Below are 16,121 nucleotides of genomic sequence, written 5' to 3'. Positions count from 1 at the left end.
TGTCTCGTCAGTAAGTACGAGTTTCTCGCGAAGTAAACATATCATAGATAACGGTTTGTATAAAGCGACAGGGGTTGAATTAGTTAAAATAACGCGATGAATTAGTGCGAACGGACTATGGACCTGGGAGAGGTCGTGTGTTCTACCGTCAGGTGGCGGTAGCCTCAAAACAGTGGGACATCGTACAGACACCCTGCAACGGGACTGTGTTTTTCACAGAATTGTTTTCCGCGTTTTCCCGCAAAAATTACGTTCTCTGACGGTGATTTTTTGTCTCAGAGGTAAGTACAATCGATGAATCGAGTATTGAAATCATAAATTGTTTCGATAACCCTAAGCTAAGTATATAGAAAACTTTGAAAATCTCGAATCGAGTCCGACCTTTTGTTTATTCGTGGCGATTTTTTCGCGATGATTTCTTGCGTGATTTTCGATAGTTCTTGCTTGCTTAAGCCCTGATTTTCATCTTAGGAAGTTAATGTGTGACATTATCTTTCCTTCGAAATTAAATTTTACGTGATTGAAGATGTGATTGCCGAGATATCGCGATAAATATTTCAAAGTGATTCCTTGACCGAAAAGAGGCGCTTCGTGTATCCGTGTAAATGCAAAGTTTGTCACGTAATTTTTCTGACCGCCAGGGCCGCATCTATCAACCCCACTATCCGGCCGGCCGCTCACCTACTCACACCTAAGACGAATTATGTAGTTTTTCCATTTGGTATACAGTCAATTTGTTCCTGTCTCGTTTAAAAGAGGAAAGGTATATTTTCTTCATTTATAATTTAACGCTGTTTTATGCAATATATATATTTTTTTTTCGAAAAACGACAGTTATCTCTTAATGCGATATCTAACATTTGAAATATTTTTCTATATATATATATATAAAAATAAATATTATATTATAATCTTTTAGAAAATAATACGTGATGAATAAATTTAATTTTCACTTTTTAAAAATACATTATTTTATTAATATATTTCAAAATTAATTTAAATACTATAATGGTAATAATAATTACCATTTAATTAATAAGCAGCTTGCAATTTCACATTATAAATGAAATTGCAGGAGCCCAATGTGGGTGGAAGTGAGATGGCATCCAGGGAAAAGAAACCCTTAGTGCCTTCAAAAGCAAAACAGAAGGCGAATAATGATTGTAGCTTGCCATCGAACGAAATTAAAAGTAGAAAAGGCAAGTCTTTGTCAAATCTAAAACAACAGCAACTTGCACGAGATATATTGGAGGCTGTAGCAACTGGTAGTCAACTTCCTCCAAAATTAGAGGCAAGTCTACCACGTAAAAAGGTTCTTAGGAATCTGAAACATAAACAAAAGTTGAAAGTAGCAAAAGCAAATCTAATTAAATCAAAGGTTACGAGAAAAGTAGCCAATAGAAATTTGTGTAGAATACCTTCTGACATCAAAAAAAGTGTGAGGACTAAAAGAATCAAATTATCTGAAGAGAATAGTACTAAGACATCATCTAACAAAAGCTTAGAGCATCAAATAAACGAAACAGAAGGTGAAAATATAGGAGCAGAAGGTAATAGAAGTGCCAAGAACAATCTCAGGACTAAAAAGACCAAGTTTATATTAAAAAATATCGGAGAAGTGGAAAGTGAGGACATTTTAGATAGAGATTCAGATTCAGTTGCAGGTTGCAGTACTAAAAGTAGTCCAAAACTTAATAGGAAGGGTAGAAGCTTGGAAAGTTTAGATTCTTTGCCTAGAGGTGTTAAATCAACAAAATTTTCAGGATTTAAGAGAAACGGTATCAAAGAGAAAGATACTTTAATAAAGACAGAAGTTGATATTAAATATTCGAAAGGAAGGAAGGCTACTAGAGACATAGATTATAGTAACACAAGAGTTTCAAAGTCTCTTTTGGATAGTAAAAGTTCTATAGATCTTACCATTGACGAAGTGATAGCTTCAATGTTGAGCGATACAGAAATAGATAATCAACAGGGAATAACAGAAAAAATAGAAGGAAAATTAACAAGAAGTAAGAAGATGTTGGTAGAAGAGAATATAATTTCAGATATTGAAATAAAAAAAGAACCAGACAGCGAAGACATTAAAATTACTTCTGATGGGGAGAATTTTGAAACGGAATCCGTTCAAAATGCAATTCATTTGAGAAAAAGAGCGAGTGCAAACATCATTAATCAAAGAAGTTTAAGAAATGGTAAGCTAAGGCAATCAGATTCTGTAATTTCCGATTTAGAGCTCAAAAAGCGTCGACGATTAAATTCGGATGATCCAATTAATTCAGAAGTTTCTGCGGATAATATTGCGGATAATAATATCGATTCTGAATCTAGTTTTTCTGAATCTAGCGGTAACGATTCTCAAACAATTATAGTACCCGTTAAAGATGAAATGTGCATGAAACAAGAAACGTTGAAAAATTTCGAGGACAGTTCCCAAATTGGATCAGAAGTAGAAAATAATAACAACAGCGATAGAGCGGACAGGACGAGTGAGATTGGGCCCACGCTCCGCTCGAAGACCAAGGCGAAAAGTACCGAAGTTGAGATAAAAAATGACAATATAAAAATTGAATATACGAGAATAATACCCAAAAATATGGAGGTGCAAGAAGAATTGAAAAAGATGGGTAATTTGGATCAAGTTAGAAAAGATAATATTTTGGCAAAACTGTCTGACAAGTCTAAGGGTCGAAGAAGTAGTTTAAATATAGATATGAAGAAAACGGTTAATTCGTTTTATAATACGGATAAATCGGACGGTAATCCCAAGTCTCAGATAGATCAAATGATAGAAAATATCAAGCTTACGATTGCCAAATCTATCGAGAGTAAAATCTTCGGCCCAGAGAAGGGCCTTGGATTGAACAAAAACTTCGAGATACCAAAAATTGAAGAGATAATTGCACCATTGAGCGCGGAATCTCAAAAATTAGGGCTAGAGGAAAATACGGATGAGGATAAGTCTGCCGCGACAAAGAATGAGATGAAATCGGACAATTCAGATAATTCAATACCAAAAGTGGCTGATACTGCCAAAGAAATTGAGAAACTAGTCATGGGTGATATTGAATTAGCTGAAACTCATTCTCAAAACGTGCAAGAAAGCGAATCTTCTGACACTGATGCGAATAGCAACACTCACAACGTTTCTGAAGTGGTAAATATTATAGAAAATGAGAATGGTTGCAAAATTGTAATACAGGAGGGTGAATCGAACGAAACGTCCAATTTGAGGGAGGAGGCTGAGAAAAAGATTGAGATGGATGATAATCAGATAAAAATTTTAGACGATGGAAAGAAAGTTATGTCTATTAGAAAATCTTCGAGGATAATAGATAAAGCTTCCCCTGAGAACAATGATAATACCGTTAAAAAATTAGGAAAAGCGATGAACAAAGTGGCTCACAAGTCTGAGAATTGTGAGGAATCTTTACAGGAGTGTGATAAGTCTACTCCTAAGGAAACTATTTCGAACAAAGAGTTTAAAAACGAATCGACGGAGAATAAAACAACTTCCTCTGAATTTCCAGTTGATAGTACGATAACCGAGTCGAAGAAAGAGGAGATTAAAACGCAAGAAGATGCAAAGACGGATACGGCAATCGAAGATGGGGCAAAGATTTCCACGAATACGGGACCCGATGACGTGGAAACTTTAGAGAGAATTTCGAAAGAAGTGGAAAGAATGGTAGCAGAGGATGAGTCTGGACATCAGTTGAAAAGCAGCGCAGATGAGCCGCAAAATGATCGAGAATCTGCAATGACCAAAACTGCAACAGAATCTTCTTCTTCTTCTTCTTCTTCTTCTTCTTCCTCCTCTTCATTGCCCAACGAATTAGATGTAGCAATGGATACCGAAAATCGAGAAACAAATGCTGTCAATGAATTGGAAAATAAAGATGAGCGAGACAAATGCGAGAAGATAGTAGAAAATGCCAAAGAAGTTGAAAAAAGGGAAGAGGAAAATGTGGCAGAAATTATTAAAAAAGATAGAAATGATTGTCAACTATTACTTAATTTCGATTCCACGTCTAACTCTAAATGTAATCCTGTTTCTAACAGTGCTTGTAATCTTCTTCAAGAAGATTTGAAAAAAGACTCGAACGAAAATGAGGAAGAAGATAAACAAGAAAATGATATCGATAACGATTCGATACAATTATATGATAACGGTAACGACGTTTGTAACAATTTAGAAAGTGATACGACATTAACAAAAGAGGATAAAAAAGCATCGGATAATACTGTGGAAGAGCAAAAATCTATTAAAGATGATACTAAGAAACGAGTATTACGGGCGCGTGATAAAACGAAAGGAAAGTTCGAAAAGGGGCAAGGATCGTGCAAGGATCAAAAAGAAACCGTTTCGAAGGTGAAGACGGAAGAAGAAGAAAAACCGCAAAACTCTAACAAAGAGGAGGAGGATTCGAAGGATTTGGAGGAAAAGGTTCAAGAATCGATGACAGAGGACACTGACGACACTCAAAATAGCGGTGAAATGGACGCGAATGACGTGGAACCTCAGGCTCGTACCAAACGTAGCAGAGAAGCGAAGAAACGCAAAGAAGATCAATTGAATATGTTGAAGAACAAACGAGCAAAACGTGAGATTCGGAGATGCGATCAACAAAATAAAGAGGAGACTCTTTTGGACAACGAAGTAGCGAAAATTAACGAGAACAATCGATCGTTTTTAAACAAATATGAAAATGGAGTCGAATGCGCGACAAATTTCAGAGGTTTTTCTGAAGGTGGAAGGGATAGCTTGGAGAAACACGAAAAAACCGCGGATAATGTGAGAAGCAAGTCGGAAAATGATTTGATTATAGCAAAAGAAAATGGTAGGAAAACGTGCGAGAACAGATTGTCAAGAAATTTGTCTGAGAACCATGTGACTAAAGAAGTGGAAAATATAGACATACTGGATGTCGATTGCAAACCTATAAAAACGCCAGAAACGTCGCAGAAAGATTCTGACGAGACGTCCACTTCTGGCGAATCTTCGAGCAGTGTCAATATTACTTCAAAGATTTTGGAGACGCCTGAAGATAAGGCAAAGAAAGAGTCAATTTTGAGATTACTTGGTTTGGAATCCCTGGAAAAGGCTGCTGAGAGGTTGAATCATCAAAAAGCGAAGAAAGGACAATCCACAGGAACCTTAAAAACCGTGATTCGTGTCCAGAAAGAGAGGGAGAAGGACAAAAGACGATCGAGATCACCACTAAAAATGGTACTGAAACAGGGTCGCGGAGATGGTGAAGGAGACTCGCCAGAAAATTTCTACACTATTCAAAAGGAGGTGAGTTTAAGAAAAATATATATATAATTTGTAATTATACATTAAATGTAATGGAATTTTATTGTTTATTTATCATTTTATTCTTTGTTTTTTCCAGTTAGGAACCAGTGGTTGGGGAGATAGCAGCTCTGGTGCGAACCGAAAGTTCTCTACTAACCACAGACACTCTTGCGGTAATCCTGGTTGCGGGAATAACTACATTCTTAATCATTCCTTGTCCTTCTGCTTTGTTGAAATATATTTGTTCTTGGTTCATATACAAATTCTATCATTTTAGAAATTATTATGAAAAAAATCGCTTGATATTTATTTTTAATGGATTGGTCTTTATTTACTATGATATTATAATTCTATCAATTGCAATTCTACTATAGTAGTACTTTACTAATTGGCCAGATTTGCAAAATTTTATCTAGATATACTTTAGATATAATACTTTTAAGAATTGTTATTTTTCAAATATAATTTATTTTTTTATTTATCTCGAGACAAATATCAAAAGTATTGAGTGTAAAAATAAAATAAGGAAAAAGTTTCTTTATATTAACTATTATTTTTACTAATTATATACAAATTATTTTTAAGTATGATTTTTCGATTCTTATTTTAAAAAAGCAATAATTTAATTAAATAGTAACTCTTATAGTATATTTATAAATTTAAAAATATATATTCATTGCTAAATAATACGACTTTTCTATATTATTATTGCATTAAAATAATCTCAAAAATTAATAAGAATTATATTATAAATAAATAATTACGAAGACAAATGCGATAGTTAATGAGACACTAATGTACCATTTAATATTCAGTAATTTAATTTTCGAATTTCCTAAAAAAATCCCGCAAATTGTACTCGTAATAACTATACAATTTTCCATAACAAGCATGTTATTTTATGCTACTGCTTTGAACATCAATTACATTTACCCTCTAACATTCCAATTTATTTTTTAATTAAATTTTACTTCATTTTATCTAGATAGCATTAAAATTTATTAAAACATCAAATCTATTTATTTTTTTTTAGATTTTGTAATAATTATAGATAATTTATTGTTTTCTCACAACAGACGAAGATAATGAAGATGCAGCACCAAAGGATCGCCAGTCTCTTGTTATCCCAGAAAAATCCTCTTCTTTTTCCATTCATCCAGGACGCTTGTGTGCAGATGTATGTTGTTATTGCTTTGGAAAATTCGGTTCTTTAGATACACCAATGCATCTTGCTCAAATGAAATCTGATGAAAGGCGCAAAAAGATTTTAAACATAGAAAGACATTTAACTAAGGATTCTTGTTTATGCGATGCTTGTTACCGCCATGTAGATAGAAAGGTTGGAAAAAACTTTTATATTATATATACTTATCTTAAAATAATAAATATTTTATTAATTTTATTGTTATTAAAATTTTCCTATAATCTATTAGGCGAACACAAGTCCAACAAATATGCAAACGAAGCCACAAAAACAACACCGACAACTCATGGTATCCAAATGCTCGGCCCGTGATTGTAGAGATGCTGCACGACATCATGTTAAACGTCGATGGTTGCTCAAGATAAAAGCTGGTCTGCAAAAACAAGTAAGTTTACCATATTATATAGGATGATGCGAAAAGAATTTAAAAATTCAATATTTTTTTCAATATTGGTATCGTATAAGATCTTGTATCATTATTTTTAATATTTTTAATGAATAGTTGACATATCAATAAAAATATTTTTAGGTGGACATTGATTGGGAATCGAGTCAACATACATCCATGTCGTTCTGCGTCAGTCATTATTCGAAAATCGAAAGATTCTTGACTTGTGCATTGTGTAAACGTCGATTAGCGAGAAATCACACTCACCAATTGGCGAATGCGGAAACTGACGAGTTGAATCAGTTGCTTGGACAACAGGGTATTCCTGTTATATTGTCGGCCGGTACTTTCGTTTGCAAATTATGCCGTTACTTTACACAACTGCAATTGAAGTACAAGGACGTGGAAAACATGAATACGAATCATAAATCATTCTTCAAGAATTATCGAAAAAGGTATAATAGTTTAGTTACATTATAAGGCCTATTTTTTATATTAATATCTTTATTATTCTTTTTATATATTCTATTTATTATTCTATTTATTATATGTTCTATTTATTATTCTTTTTTATATATTTAGAATTCTACATTATCACGATATTGAAGTTCTGGAAAATGAAGACGAAGATTCGTCTCAGAATCAGTCGAAAGACAAAGATAAAGATAAAAGGAAGAAAGCTAAGTGCAGTACTCAAACTAAGACTACAACGTTTAAATCTCCAGATGGTACGATAAATTCCACTTTTGAAAAGTCTATTCCAGAACCCAATAAAAACGAGGGAATTAATTCTGAAATTGACAACGAAAATCGTACCGTGAAAGGGAATTTGAGCGATGAAAATGTCGTGACAGATGTGCAGTTCCTCGGTATCGAGAACACTGTAGAGAAATTGAAAAAGCGTAAGCTACTCGACACGAATCCATATACAACGTCAGATACAACGATATCTTGTGATAATCCAAACGAAGTTGTTGAAATTCTCGCGATGGACAAAGAAGTGACGTTAACAAGATTGCCAAAGAGACCAAGGACGAATAATGATATTACTCCAGTTGTACAGAGACTTGGTGCTAATCCATCCATTAGTGTGCGCACTCTTTTCCCTGGCGAAGAAGAAATGAATCTTCATGCCAATATAGAGTTCACAAATGTACGAGAAATAACACCTCAGGGTTGGGAGAAATGTGCTACTATGATACAATATGACAGAGATACGAAACTCCTTTGGCAAGAATTGCAAAGACCATATGGGAATCAAAGCTCGTTTCTCAGGCATTTGATACTTTTAGAAAAATATTATAGATCCGGTGATTTAATTTTAGCTCCAAATGCATCACGGAATGCAATCAATTACTCGACTTCCGTACAGAATCGATTGATATCGTACGAAGGTCCAGAAAAGATGGATGAACCAATAATGGAGCCAATCGCCTCAGAGTATCACAATTCTCGTCGATTGAGTGGTGGTTACGTGCTCGAAAGAGATAAGCCTTCTTTACCAACCATAAGCACCCCCAAACAATTATCGTCCAGCAATACTGCACAATCGATAAAGAGTAGTCCTCCACGGATCCTGAAATTAAATCCTGGAGTGTCTATAATTAAAAAACCACCGCCTAATCTCCAACGGTTAAATCTTCCCTCTACTAGCACCACCGCGAATGGTAATATGAAACGAAAGGATAGTCAAAAATTACCAACATCTACTGGTGGTAAAGTATTCCAATTAAGCGAACCTGATTTTAAACGACTGCAAAATCTGAAAAAACAAAAACAGCAAATGATTACGGAAAAACAATTAACTAACTCAAATGGCGGCATGAATAACTCGAATTCCTCGCAAAATTTAAAATCAGCCACGCAGTACCAAAAAGCGCAAATTGCTGCGCAAACGCAATTTCAAAAGCATCTAAGAATGCAACAGGAGATGCTAAATAGACAAAGCAGGAGCGACTTCGAACCGTTGATTTGCGACGTGCGTGCATTGGCAAATGAAAACAGTCCGACGCAAAATCTGTTGCATAACCTAAATCTGCCGAAATCAATACAGGTAACAACTAAAACGTCCAATCAGATTCCGATATTGCCAAAAATTCCGAAGTCATTGACAGTGATACCGCAAACGGTCACCAGACCAGCCGAGAAATGAAACAACAAGGAGGATAAATGAGGATGAACAGTAAGTAAATAATATATAGATTAATTCTTTCTTACGAAAGTGTATAAAAGGGTGAAATTCATTATCCAATCCTGGATAAAAGGAAAAGGTGTTTTGTGAAAGAAAAAGAATTATCAATAAGGTTATTTCGTAACGAATAACCGAAGAGAATTATTGATCGAACTTATATTTTAATACCAATCATGGTGGATAGAGAAACATATCGAAAATGTTTCGTGAAGATTAATTAACGCTCATTTTGAGTAGCGACAATATCTGCCTTATATAAAAAAAACAAGTGCAAACGGAATGTTTTTGTACTGCTCAAAAAAAAAAAAAAATGGTTTTACGATGGTATGGTAAATAAACGTACGCATCGTGGTAATCACGTGCGCGCATGCGTACACGTTGTGATAGTGTATTACGGGAATGTTTTGTTAAAAAACGTTGCAACAGGAACAAAAATATGAACTGAATAACAATCATTAACAATGTTGTACATTAACAACCAAAGTATCAATGAAAAAAAAATATGGCAAAACATGGTAAAAATCTGTTTCCAAGGAAAAGTGCCTAAAAAAAAAAAAAAAAAAAAAAAGAAAGAAAGAAAGAAAAAAAATGATACAGACGAAGTCATTGATTTTTAAAATGACAAAATATAGTATGGATGGACTTGAAACAGATACTATACATACGGTTGAATATATACATATATATAGATATACATACATGAACAAAAATAAATAAAAAAAAGATAAATAAGTAATGGTTCGTATGAAAAAGGAGCGTTAAAAAAAAGAAGGGGGTATATATACATATATATATGTATTATATGTATATGTATATATAATACATATATATATGTGTATTATATGTATATGTATATATACATGTGTGTATATTGAAAATTTATACATCAATTAGTTTCAATTTTACCCCCTCTTTTTTGTCTTCGTTTATATATTTTAATTCGAAAATAAAAAAAAAAAATTTATTCGGAAGGAATAAATCCTGGAGGAATACTATCCTTCCTCGAATTTTTTATGGGAAACGTTCGAAAATATATTCTCGACAAATAAAATAAAAAAAACTGTCGATTTGCCTTGCTGTTATTTAGATAAAAAAACAATTCACTGTTAGAGACATATCTATCATTCACGTTCTTCGAGATCTGCAATTTAAGATCCCGTAAAGATCGTAATTCTTCGAAGAACAATTTTAAATCGGTAGTTCGTTCCTTTTTCCGCACATCCCGAAGTAAACGCAGTTCGAATCGTGTCGAGAGATGTCATGTGTATATGCTTATATCGGACAAAGTGGCGCTATATATATTGGTTTAGATTTCATTAGATTTATCCCATGCGTCGAATATATTTTTGTTTACTTACAAAAAATAAAATATCTGTGGAATTTTATTGGAGAAAGAGAAGCAGAAAAATAGAAGCATGATTTTTTTTTTACCGTAAGTAATAACGAGAAAGAATATACGCTCTACGGGATTTAATTGTATATTTGAAAAGAGAAAAATATATATATAAATATATATATATATATATATACATATATTTATATATACATATATATATACATATATATATATATATATATATATATATATATATGTTGGCCTGCTCACTGAAAAGGAGTATAATGATGACTTGTAATTAATTTTTACTAACCAGGGGCGATCGTGAAGTGAAAAAACTAAGCATTATTGTGTGTATTGATAAAGATACACTTCTATAAAGTAAGTGTAAACTTATACGCCTCGAGCTTATTTATTATGTTTAATATAATATTATTATATTGCATTGTACATAACTGATAATTTGTAGTTCGTAATCAATTACTATTTTTATTAATTATTATTATTATTATTATTATTATTATTATTATTATTATTATTATTATTATTATCATTAATTATTACTTTATTGATTATTCAATTGCTATTATCTGATGTGATGAATTTATTCGTCGTGCTGAATTCCTTTACTAATCGTGTAATACGATTATTTGAAAATGGTTTAAGGTTTTGAAATTATTTTGATGAAAAACAAAGGAAGAGGGAAAGGCTGATGAACGAATGACTGTAAGTCTGAAAGAGTGAGAGAAATAAAAAAAATGAGTTTTCTTTTTTTTCATCATTTTTTTTTCTCTCTTTTTTTTTTTTTTTTTTTTTTTATGCAAAGTCGCCACGTGAAAAAAGATTTATTAAAAGACGAAATCGTTCGATTGTTGAAGTAAAAGATCTTTATCCTTCAAATGTACAAATCGCGTGCGTTCAATTCATCTCGTTTTTTTTTCAATATCTTGAAAAGATAATATTGGAAAAAAATATAAAAAAAAATTAAGTTTTAAAATTAAATTCGAATTTTATTACAAGAAAAAGTTTTGTTCGAAAACAACAGGTAAAAGATTAACTGAGAATAAGAAGTGTTACTTTTTGAATAGTACATTCTGCCATGATGAAAAAAATCAAAAATTGCGCAGTTCGGGAACAAGCTCATTTTATAATGGATTAATATCGATAAGAAATACAAAAATATTTAAATCTATTAAATTTTAAATATATCTATATAAAATTAGAAAAAAATATATTTTTTTTTTTCCATTACATATCGTTTTAAAATAATCAATAAAATACTTAAAATTTTTTTCGTGTATTATTTGTTATTTAAGTAATTTCATTTCACTTATTATTTATATATTTTTAATTCTCGCATAACTTATGCACTAGTTAATGCATTCACCAAAATTGTTCATATAGGAAATGAAAATCGGTTCAAAAATATATGTACAAACCGTTTTATAACTTGATGAAATTTCGAATTTTGGCTGTGTTGAACTAGAGAACAATTAACTTAGATCGAAAACTAGAACGACAGATCCATAATTTTTGTATTACGCGAATGAGTGAATGTCTTTCGAGTGTTCTGTCGGCTTCATTCGTTTCAGTGTATCTAATCATGGTTAACCAACAAATTTTATATATTAATAATTATTGATAAAAAGTCAGTATTAATCGATTCGACATCAAGAATCTAGAACATTTTTTTAAATTATATTATAATATATTACATTACTATTTTACAAAAATCTTTGTAATATATTATAATATCTTTAGACGTACAGTAAATACTTTAATATAATAATTTCCTACTAAAATATATTATAGCTTAATTCTTCAATAGATTTTGATACAACAAGTAGCAATTGCAACATGATTTTATAATTGTTTTTAAAACTTTTAAATATGTATAATTAAATATGTATAATTGGCATAGAATAAAAGCAATCTACTAAAAGATGGAAAAACGGTTGAAGCGACGTAACCGTTATACGAAATAACGAAGAAGGCCAGAACTCAAGGTATGCGTAATCTAATCTTGAAAAAAATTCACGTGGCGACACGTAAAAAGAAAATATACACATACGCGCGCACGCTGCACACGTATGAACAGCATATTTGTACATTGCACGTGCGCATGCGATAGGAAAGAATATGTAGCGTGGGGTATTATATGTATATTAAATATATATAATACTAAACGTTATAAATAAATAAATATATATATATATTTATATATATATATATATGCTATATGCTATATATATAATGGATAAAATTATGATACAAAAAAAAGTACTTGATGGTACGTTATACATATTAAAATGCTCTATTTTATTAAGGATATTTTTGATATATCTATATATATATATATTATAAATATGAATATAAATATAAATATATGTATATCGAACTAAAGAAGTAAAATCACCGATCGATAAATATCGATGATCAATGTAATTATTGTTATCGACAGACGATGGCGTTTAGAATTGCGAGATAAATAATTTACTGAGCTGTGTGCAGTGCGTGTCACAATTATATTTTGAAAATCTTATATAACCAATTATTACAGGACGAAACTATTGGAAGTTCTCTTTTTTTTTTTTCTTTCTTCTTTTTCTATCTTTTTGTTCTCTGTCTTAAGTTAAGTAATTTTATGGTGTCGAAAGTGAAGAAGAATAAGAAGAAAAAAAAATAATTATTAAGAAGCGGAACAGATACGTTGATAACTTGTATGCATAGAATAGTGATTTTATTCGATAATCGATATCTAATGTAATCTAATGTCTAGCCCTTATTTATTGTCTTTCATAGGACAGTTGTCTGTCATTAATGAAATCTCAATCTTTTGATTTCATATTTTCGTTGATGCAATTGAGGTGAAGGAGCACAATTGTTATATGTAAAATAATTGTTACATCTCTTCTTTGTTAGGTATGTTTTATGTACGCGATTTATTTCATAATTTGATGAAAGCGTTCCTTCGTTTGAATGCATCATTTTTTTTTTTTTTTTTTTTTTTTTTTTTTTCAATTGCGTTTATCTAATTACTTTTTTCCTTCTCTTTTCTTAAAGTAATAATCATACTTAACGAATATTAAGATTTATTTGTAAGAGTCCGTATATCTATTACACTTTTCCATTTAAAATATACCTTTTCTTTTTTTCAGTGAGTTTTCGTGAATGTTAATTATCACAGTTACGCCATTTTACGTTAATGATTGTTATAACGAATGCATTGAAGTGATATGATCATGATCATTTAAATTATTACTTCAATCTTTTCAATTATTAATCGTCCGCGCTCTTTTACGTTTGTATGCCTATATTGTGTCAATGAATTGTTAAATTGTAAAAATATTTATCGTAGCAATGAGAATCGACCTTGGTACATGCAACGTTTTTAGCGACAATGACGAATTATTTAAGTAAATGTAATATATATATATATATATATATTTTTTTTTTTTTTTTTTTTTTTCAAAAAAACCCGACCAAATTGAAAAAAGATCGATATAGATCGACGATAAAACGACAATATATTTAAATTTGTCAACACTAACTGCATACTTCTCAGCAAATGATTATTATTACTTGGTGTGTATAGCATGATGATACGCGATAGGGATGTGAAAGTAGGAGAAAGAGAAATAGGAGAAAGCGAGAAAGAAAAATGCGAAAGCGAGAGAAGAAAGGAGAGAATGTGCGAGAGAGTAAACTCTGAGTTTAAGTTTTAAGAATTCTATTTTTATGATGAAATGAGAAGTGTAATTATATCAGTAGTCAGAGGGACAGATGAAATCGTCGAATGATTTTTAGGTTAAAAAAATACGATCGAACTGATTTCTTTTTTTTTTTTTTTTTTTTTTTTTTTTTTTTTTTTTTTTTTTTTTAGTATTTTAGATTTCTATATATATATATATATATATATATATATATAAATTGCATTCTAATGTTAAAATTTTCACGGAAGAGCCAGTAAATCTTTACAATAGTAAACATTTATAAAACATCAAAGATGTCCAAGGATTAATGTCGGACGAAATATAATAGTATTTCTACTGACAGTAGATGTGGTTGCGCATGTCTCTGACATGTATATAAGGGAAATGCAATAAAGAGTATCATATCATAAAAATCGACAAATTTGTAAATATGAATCTTATATTGTTTATTATCCGATTTAATCTCTTAATATATTATTGTTTATATTATTTTTTTTCTTTTTGCATAAAAATTATTAAAAAGAGAAAAAAATTAGAGAAAAAAATCATTCGACGTGTTTCTGCAGTGATGAAATATTTTTTGAAACGAATAGCAAGCGGATAGAGATTGAAAAGCGAGGTAGAGTTGAAATGTGACGATCAATGGATCGATTTATATTTAGGAAAAGATATTTTGTTATATGAAATGAAAAATCGAGAATATTATTGTAATGATGAAAGTGGGAAGAAAAGCAATAAAAAAAAAAAAGCAAGAAGAAAAAAAATACATTAGGTTTTATCGCAACGTTTCTTGCGAATTAAAAGATCGAACTTCAATGATTTTTTTCAAAGCGCCAATTAAATGCGGTATGTCGTTCTGCGTATGTTCTCTTGCGTATCCGCAATATCGATCTTTATTACGACTCGATCTGTTCAATTAAATTTTTATTTCTTTTCCTTTTCAAAGATGTATTTGATAATTCCATTAATATTATAATATGATTAAAATGAAAACAAAAAAAAAATTATAAATTTTGGACATTGTTTCAAAATCATTTCGAACGAAATGTTTCACGATTACGAATCGATTTCGTCGAAAGTATGATCGACGAGTGGTAAAACGTGTTCACATTTTTACACAATTTTATATCTGCCTTGAATCCATTGCATCCATTTAAATCTTAGCTCTATTCCGAATAGACGGATTCGGATTGTCGCGAATTTAAACGCACAAATTTACAAGATAATGAAAACGGATGCGATTCTTAAACGGTAGAGAAATAGAAATTTTTCACTTTTCATACTTACAATTTGTCGTAAAAAGCGATAAATAATTCTCGATTCGTAATTTGTGAAACTATAATTAGGATTCATTTATTGCTCGATAATGCGTTGGAAAAAATTCTGAATAAGTAATAGTTACTTATTTTCTAAAATATAATTTATCATTTTGAGTAAAAAAAAAAAAAAAAAAATCCATCTAATTAAAAAGATAATCGATAAATCTTTTATTTTCAATACAGCGATTTTCGATACTATATTTGATCTTCGATCTTGAAGCTCCTTTTTTTATCGAGAATTGAAAGTCTCGAACTCGTGTGGCGCAAAGCAATTATACATATATACATATACATATATATATATAAAGAAAAAAGATAAGAATAAATAAATAACGCTTTGGCATATGACATCTTTTAAAAATTCGATACACATACCATTACGAGCATTATGTTATCTAAACGAATATTAACACACGTTAATACTATCATGATAACCTTCGTTTATTTGGTTCTAATGTAATAGTTATTATTAGTTCGCCATCCTTTGTATATATTCGCAACTCTCAATAAAAAAAAAAATATGAAAAAAGAAAAGAAACGCATTATCTCTGTTATTGTGATTAATTTCCTCATATTATAAAAAACTAACCTAACCTTTAAAAATGATTAACGATCAACGCGTAAAGGAATTTGAAAGGAGAAGACGAAAGAAAGAAATCCAATACAAGAAA

At 30.9% G+C, this 16,121-nt stretch overlaps 1 protein-coding gene across 3 annotated transcripts; it reads left to right on the top strand.

The window, feature by feature from the left end:
• Window positions 1-75: 75 nt before the first annotated feature.
• On the top strand, window positions 76-10,921 carry LOC122717923 (serine-rich adhesin for platelets). Of its 3 annotated transcripts, XM_043942457.1 has the most exons (8): window positions 76-281; window positions 642-763; window positions 1,076-5,299; window positions 5,397-5,472; window positions 6,376-6,638; window positions 6,733-6,888; window positions 7,033-7,346; window positions 7,474-10,921. In XM_043942457.1, exons 3-8 carry the CDS (start codon window positions 1,100-1,102, stop codon window positions 9,041-9,043), a joined length of 6,579 nt encoding a protein of 2,192 aa, XP_043798392.1. In that variant the 5' UTR covers window positions 76-281; window positions 642-763; window positions 1,076-1,099; the 3' UTR covers window positions 9,044-10,921. The 3 variants fall into 3 exon arrangements, with proteins under 3 accessions (XP_043798392.1, XP_043798393.1, XP_043798391.1); XM_043942458.1 differs by lacking the exons at window positions 76-281; window positions 642-763 and having other exon boundaries at window positions 1,064-5,299; window positions 5,397-5,430; XM_043942456.1 differs by lacking the exons at window positions 76-281; window positions 642-763 and having other exon boundaries at window positions 1,064-5,299.
• Window positions 10,922-16,121: the final 5,200 nt, after the last annotated feature.

The sequence above is a fragment of the Apis laboriosa genome, unplaced genomic scaffold, assembly GCF_014066325.1.
Source record: "Apis laboriosa isolate Shangri-la unplaced genomic scaffold, ASM1406632v1 scaffold5_cov152, whole genome shotgun sequence".
Taxonomy (NCBI): Eukaryota; Metazoa; Arthropoda; class Insecta; order Hymenoptera; family Apidae; genus Apis; species Apis laboriosa.
This window is presented reverse-complemented; position numbering and strand designations above follow the sequence as displayed.